Here is a 6,000-nt window from a genome sequence, read left to right as displayed (position 1 = left end):
TTATTTCCCTAAACCTAGCCCTTACTAAGCTTATTTCCACTGGAAACCATTGAAGTATCTCATATAACATTGAATGACAGACAAATAGAACACAGTAGGCTACTATGCAGTAGATATAAAGAAAAACAAAAAAAAAACAGTAAGTCTAAACAAACAGTATACAAAGAAGGGGCAGGGGAGGGGAGGGTTGGGCTAGGTTCATTTATTTACCAGTTGCGAACGGCTGCTACCTGTAAGTGGTTTTTCAGGGCAATTTTAAAGGATGCCAGTGATCCACACTCCTTTATGGCCTTCGGTAAGGCTTTCCACATTTTGGTGGTATAGCAGAAAAACGAGTTTGACCCTTTGTTGGTTTTGACTCTGGGTTGGAAGTGATCTGTGGCGCTTCCTCTGGTGTTGTAGTTATGGACATCTAATCCTTAATGTTTATAAAGTATTTTGACAGGTACTTGGGTATCATAGTGGTGTAGTGTATCTTGTACACCAGGCCCATTGCAAGTTGCTGTACTCTGTCATCTACTCTGAGCCACCCCACTGTTAACTGGTGAGTAGCGGTGAGGTGAGTCTGATAGGGAAGGGTAAGCAGGACCCTAATTAGTTTATTTTTCATGATTATTCATGATGTCAAGGACCCCCAAATTGACAATTACTTTCAACAGATATGCCAGACTTGTATAATTCTGCTTTTTGAAGAGAGATTTTTTGCTGCTCTAGCAGTGCTTCCCAACCATTTTAATTTCAAGAACCCCCAGCCCAGTTTGACATGCATTAAGGCCCATTCCCACTGGGCCAGATAACAGATAAAAAAATCTCTTTCTCCAGATATTTTTCCATTCAAAGTGGATGGTAGATACAGATAAAAAACAAATATCTACCACAGATATTTGCCACAGATACTTTTATCTGTGGTAGATATTTTTGTATCTGTATCTACCATCCACTTTGAATGGAAAAATATCTGGAGAAAGAGATTTTTTTATCTGTTATCTGGCCCAGTGGGAATGGGCCTTTAGGCAGGCCGGACCCCCATTTAATGGCATTTCTATCTCTGAGTGTGAGACCCCAATTTATATTGTAAAATCAATATTAATTTAACTTGGAGAGTGTACAAATGGAGCCAAATGGACCCATTAGTGCCTTTAGGGTCCATTTGGTTAAATTGGTTCCCATTAGGGTCCATTTGATTCCATTTAGTACACTATACCCATATAAGGGTCCATTTGGTTCCTAACTATAATTTAGCTGGAGACCCCCTGGAACTCCCTCAATGACCCCTGGTTCACTTTGAGAACCAATGCCTTGCTCTTAACCTCAGTAAAACTAAACCAACCAACAGTATGCCTAAACCTAAGCCTAACCCTCAAAACCACGCCCACGCGGGCGAAACACCTGGGAAAGAGGGAGTCCTCTCTCTAGCTCTCTTGTCATAGACGACAGTTTGGGGGGGCTGCCTAGTGCCTGCCTGCCGCTTTCAATTCTGACGGATTCCAGTAAATCGCAATGTTTCCGAAACAAGGGATGCGTTTGTTCCTCTCTCAATGGTTTACTTTTTGTTGTAATAAGTTTTAACAACAAGACAGTGAAAGAAAGAAAGAAAGCAAGCAAGCAGGGCGATGGGATTGCTACAGCGGAGAGAGAAGAGAGGGTCACCCGCCGCACATCCGTCGCTCCTTTATCCGCAATTTGCCATTGATTTCTCAACAAGGCCTATTGCACTTTAACTCTGCACTGAGATGTTGGTTTCCACTTCTTTACCGGGTGTCCTCCTCCTGCCGGTGGTGTTTCTGGGAGACTCGATGTCCTCGTCAACCTGAAAATCTTTTCTCAACTACGGTATACGCGTCCAGTGTGCATGGTCGCGGTGGCGAGGCGCTGGGTAATATTGCTGTGCTGTTTTTTTTGTTTTCATCGATTGTTTTAAATCGGTTACTCTCTCGATGACGATGATGTAGCCCCCCGTTCCTTCTAGGCACACTGAATGAAGATACACCCATGATCATCAAGGGTCGAAGGACAATAAGGACTGTTTTCTGGAGGATATACTTAAACGAGAACTGAGATGATACGATAAGAGAGTCTGTGAAAAGGAAACCTTATTATTTGGGAGTATCTTTTTCATGTTCCAACCAAGATGAGGCTTGGTTGGTCTTCTCGAAAGCCTCTCCCAGCTACATCAACATCATCAGACAGACACGAAGAAGTGGAAGTAAGCAGGGTGCTGCTTGTCCAGCCAGTTTCACACGTCTAATTTTTGCTGTATCACTTGTGACAATGTGGAATGTATAAGACATAATAATAATAATTCCCTAAAAACAGCAACCCCGGGTTATATGTTTACCGGCTGGAAGAAGAGGCAGACCTGATACTTTAGTGTGACTGTTGGTGCGGCCACCGCTGACTGTTACTTAGGGGGTAGAATTTATAAACCCCGCTGAATAGGACAGTATAATCCCATTTTTATTGTCTGTATTGTTGTTGGCTGGACAAGTGAAGACCGACATCTCAGGGACCATGTCTTCACGCGCAGCACTGCCTGGTGGGAACGAGCGGAATTCGGACCACGTAAGTATATAAAACTGGGCGTTCAAGCCTCGACCACATCCAGTAACATTGCTGCTTTATTGTCCCTTTAAAATCTCTGCTGCGGCCCGGGGCTTTAGTCTGCCCTGCCATGATGCCATGTGTTAGAGAGCAGCTGTAATCAAGAAAGAAAGCCCACGTACACCCGTTAATCTCCTCATTTGGGACGATTGCAAATGGGCAGAAAGGCCATGGGCTACCCTTTAGTGAATGTGCATTGATGCACGTTCACGCTGTGAAGAAGAACGTCCAGTTTTCCTCGGCATTTCATCATCCTTGAAAAACTAGCACACGCACAGAGTACATATTGTTCATGAATGTGTGTCTTAAAAAAAACAGCAGACCACCACAGTCTACCGGTGTCCCCAATGCGCATGCCTGTCTTCACTAAAACGAGTAGCTGTAACTGCCACCAGGGCGATCAATAATTAATGCTTTTGATGTAAGAAATACCCATCTCTATCCACTCGTCCATTCCTCCCCCTCCACAAGCTTTCTGTCAATACATCCACCACCCATCCATCCTTCTTCTCTCCATCGATACCCCCACCCTTCCCTTCCCTCGACCTTCCTCCCTCTCTCTAGGTGCCTCCACCCATCTCTTTCCATGCTCTGCACCTCTCCATGCCACCCATCCCTCCTCACACACCCACCATCCTTCCTATGGACATTCACCTCATCTCTCATCTCTCTGTACATCAATTTATCCACGTATCACCTCTTGATGCAGACCTTTCATCTCTCCCTCTCCCTAAACCACCAATCTGTTCTGGTTCCTTCCGCCTGGTAGCCTCCATCTTTTCACCTCTTGTTGTCACCCTCACCATTCTCCCTCCCCCTTTTCCATTATCTGTCTGACTGTCCTTCCATTTGCCCAACTTATACAGACATCCTTCAATTCTTCACTTATTTTTTTTTTGATGATTCCACAAATGCATGGTCTACCTCAGTGGGGAAACAACGCTGCACAATGAATGTGCTGTGTCTGGCTAGGCCAGTTTGTCTCAAGAACATCTCTATAATCTGCAACAGAAATGGGACTTTTGGTTGATCACTGGCCTAAGAATTTATCCAAACAATGCTGTGTTTTATCAAACTCAGAACAATGACGTGTTTTATGAAACTCAGAACTGAACCTCACACATCAGTGGATGCCTGTTAGTGTTATATGCATACACCACTCCAGCCAAAAATGTTATTTTGTAGTATTAACACTTTCATTTTCATTGACTTGAAAACGAAACTGTATTGGACCACTGACCCTTAAAATACATGGGAATGTGTTACTAACTGCAGTGCATTGGTAGGGCTGTACTGATGATGCAGACTGAATGCTATCACGGTCAGATGTTTATTTCCTATGATCCTGGCATAAACCCAGAGCCATAGCACTTATAGATGTGGCAACATCCAGAAGATATTTGATCATCTGATGTGAATCCGGGGGGAGGCCTGTTTTGGTCAGTCTGTGTCAGTATCCACCCAGATACAGCACGCACTATGTTCTAACATCACTCAGCACCATTGAGGGTGCCTAGGGCTGTCACGATATGACATTTTACATGACGATTAATTGTCACTCAAATAATTGCGATTAACGATTTAATTGTGTTTATGTCGTTGACCATTACATTTCTGTTTGGCTTTTAGGCTTTGAAGTTGCACATGGCAGATATGACACATAACCTAAATACACTAAGAAATTACTGACATATTTGACAACTTACTACTTAAAAAATAACACTGATAGTGGAAATAGCCGATCTACAAGCTCACAACGCGTCGCGATGCGACGCGTTGTGAGCTTGTAGATCGGCTATTTCCACTATTTCTGAAAATGGTTGAAAATGTATTAACATTTTTCAACATTCACGATTATGACGATTATGACAAAATAATTGCGATTATGTAAAATAGTTGCGATTAGACGATTATGTAATAATTGTGACAGCCCTAAGGGTGCCATGGCATTGGTCCGACATCCCATTAGTCTGACACTGGTGAATGCTAACCTGGTGAATTCTAACCCTAACCAATGTAGGACTAATGAGATGTCTGACTTATGGGCAGTCCCCCCCATTGAGATGTTCTTTGTGACTTTGTTACGTGTATGTTGTGTATTCTATTTCTAGTCTAGTCTAGAAGTTGATTCAGATGAGCCAAAATCAGTTTTCCAGCAGCAGAGCTGGTCTTATAGTGTGCAAGTGTGGTGCATTGTAAGAGAAATGATATGCACAGTAGTTGTCCAAGTCAGTAACATGGGAATTCTTTATAAAGCCAGTAGGGGGAAAAGTAACATTAAGCTCTAAAGTCAGACAGCAGAATGATTGCTTTGCTCTCTCAGTCACAAGCCACTCTTGTTGGCAACCTCTCCATGGCAACAGAGGGGGGTCTTGAACACACCCACTTGCTCCCTCCAGCAAACACACAAAATTGTTCCCTTTCTTACATCTCTCTGGCACTGTCTCTCCCTCCAGAGAGACAGACAACCAACCAGTCAGGTACACACACACACACACACACACACACACACACACACACACACACACACACACACACACACACACACACACACACACACAGTTCACTTCACATTGAAAAGAAGGGGGTCTGAACAGGAGGAAACTGACACTCCTCTCCCGCCTGGGTCAGCCTATCACATTGCTGTGCATAGGCCTCCCAGAAGGCCTCATTGACATGTGTGTAATTAAATGATGCTAGATTGTATCGCGTTCCTCGTGTCTTGTCTCTGTGGGGAAGACGTTAGTGGATGAATGTATGGGGAATGAATGTGGAGAATGTGCTGTTCTATTCTGGATTTCAACTATAACTTAAACTTATTGTCACATCAGTATTATTACCTGTGTAAAAGATGTGCGTGCACATTTTTCAAAGAAGGGAATAACAATAGAGAAAGAAAGAAAGAACAAGGAAAACAAGTCTGATATTCCTGATATGAGTAGAGTAAAAATACTGTATGTACTGTACATACGGTGCATGCTTAGAAGAAATGCCAATGAAATGAGGCAGATGTATACATGAGGTGACCGTGCAGAAATAGAATTGCAACAGATATAGAACATAGTATGAATGAACAAAGTACTGGAGCTAGTACGGAAGCAGTCGTCTCTTGATGGCACTTCCATGTACATCTTCTGTGGACTTGGGTGGGAAAGGTTACACATTTGCTGTAGCACACTTTCATAGCCACATTTGTGAGATAATATCTGTGGTTGGATGAGGGACAGGTGTGTGTATTTGGATGTGCCTGCTTGTATGTGTGCGTGTCTTTTCCCCCATGTAACACAGAAAGTAAACATTCTGTTTTGTAGCATTCCATTGCATAAACTCCTTTCCTCAACGGCTTTCTCCTCTACTCGTTACACCACTCCTGTGCTTCCGGCATGGCTTGAAGAGCCG

At 43.3% G+C, this 6,000-nt stretch overlaps 1 protein-coding gene across 3 annotated transcripts in view; it reads left to right on the top strand.

Moving 5' to 3' along the window:
* Window positions 1-1,474: 1,474 nt before the first annotated feature.
* mark4b (MAP/microtubule affinity-regulating kinase 4b) overlaps window positions 1,475-6,000 on the top strand; it is a 103,237-nt gene continuing 98,711 nt past the window's right edge. For all 3 annotated transcript variants that reach the window (XM_080732394.1, XM_080732393.1, XM_080732395.1), the window contains exon 1: window positions 1,475-2,562. In XM_080732394.1, coding sequence (XP_080588520.1) covers window positions 2,512-2,562 — 51 coding nt within the window. In that variant the 5' untranslated portion in view covers window positions 1,475-2,511. The remainder of the gene's footprint in view (window positions 2,563-6,000) is intronic.

Source organism: Nannobrachium achirus (assembly GCF_963921795.1).
Source record: "Nannobrachium achirus genome assembly, chromosome: 8".
NCBI lineage: Eukaryota > Metazoa > Chordata > Actinopteri > Myctophiformes > Myctophidae > Nannobrachium > Nannobrachium achirus.
This window is presented reverse-complemented; position numbering and strand designations above follow the sequence as displayed.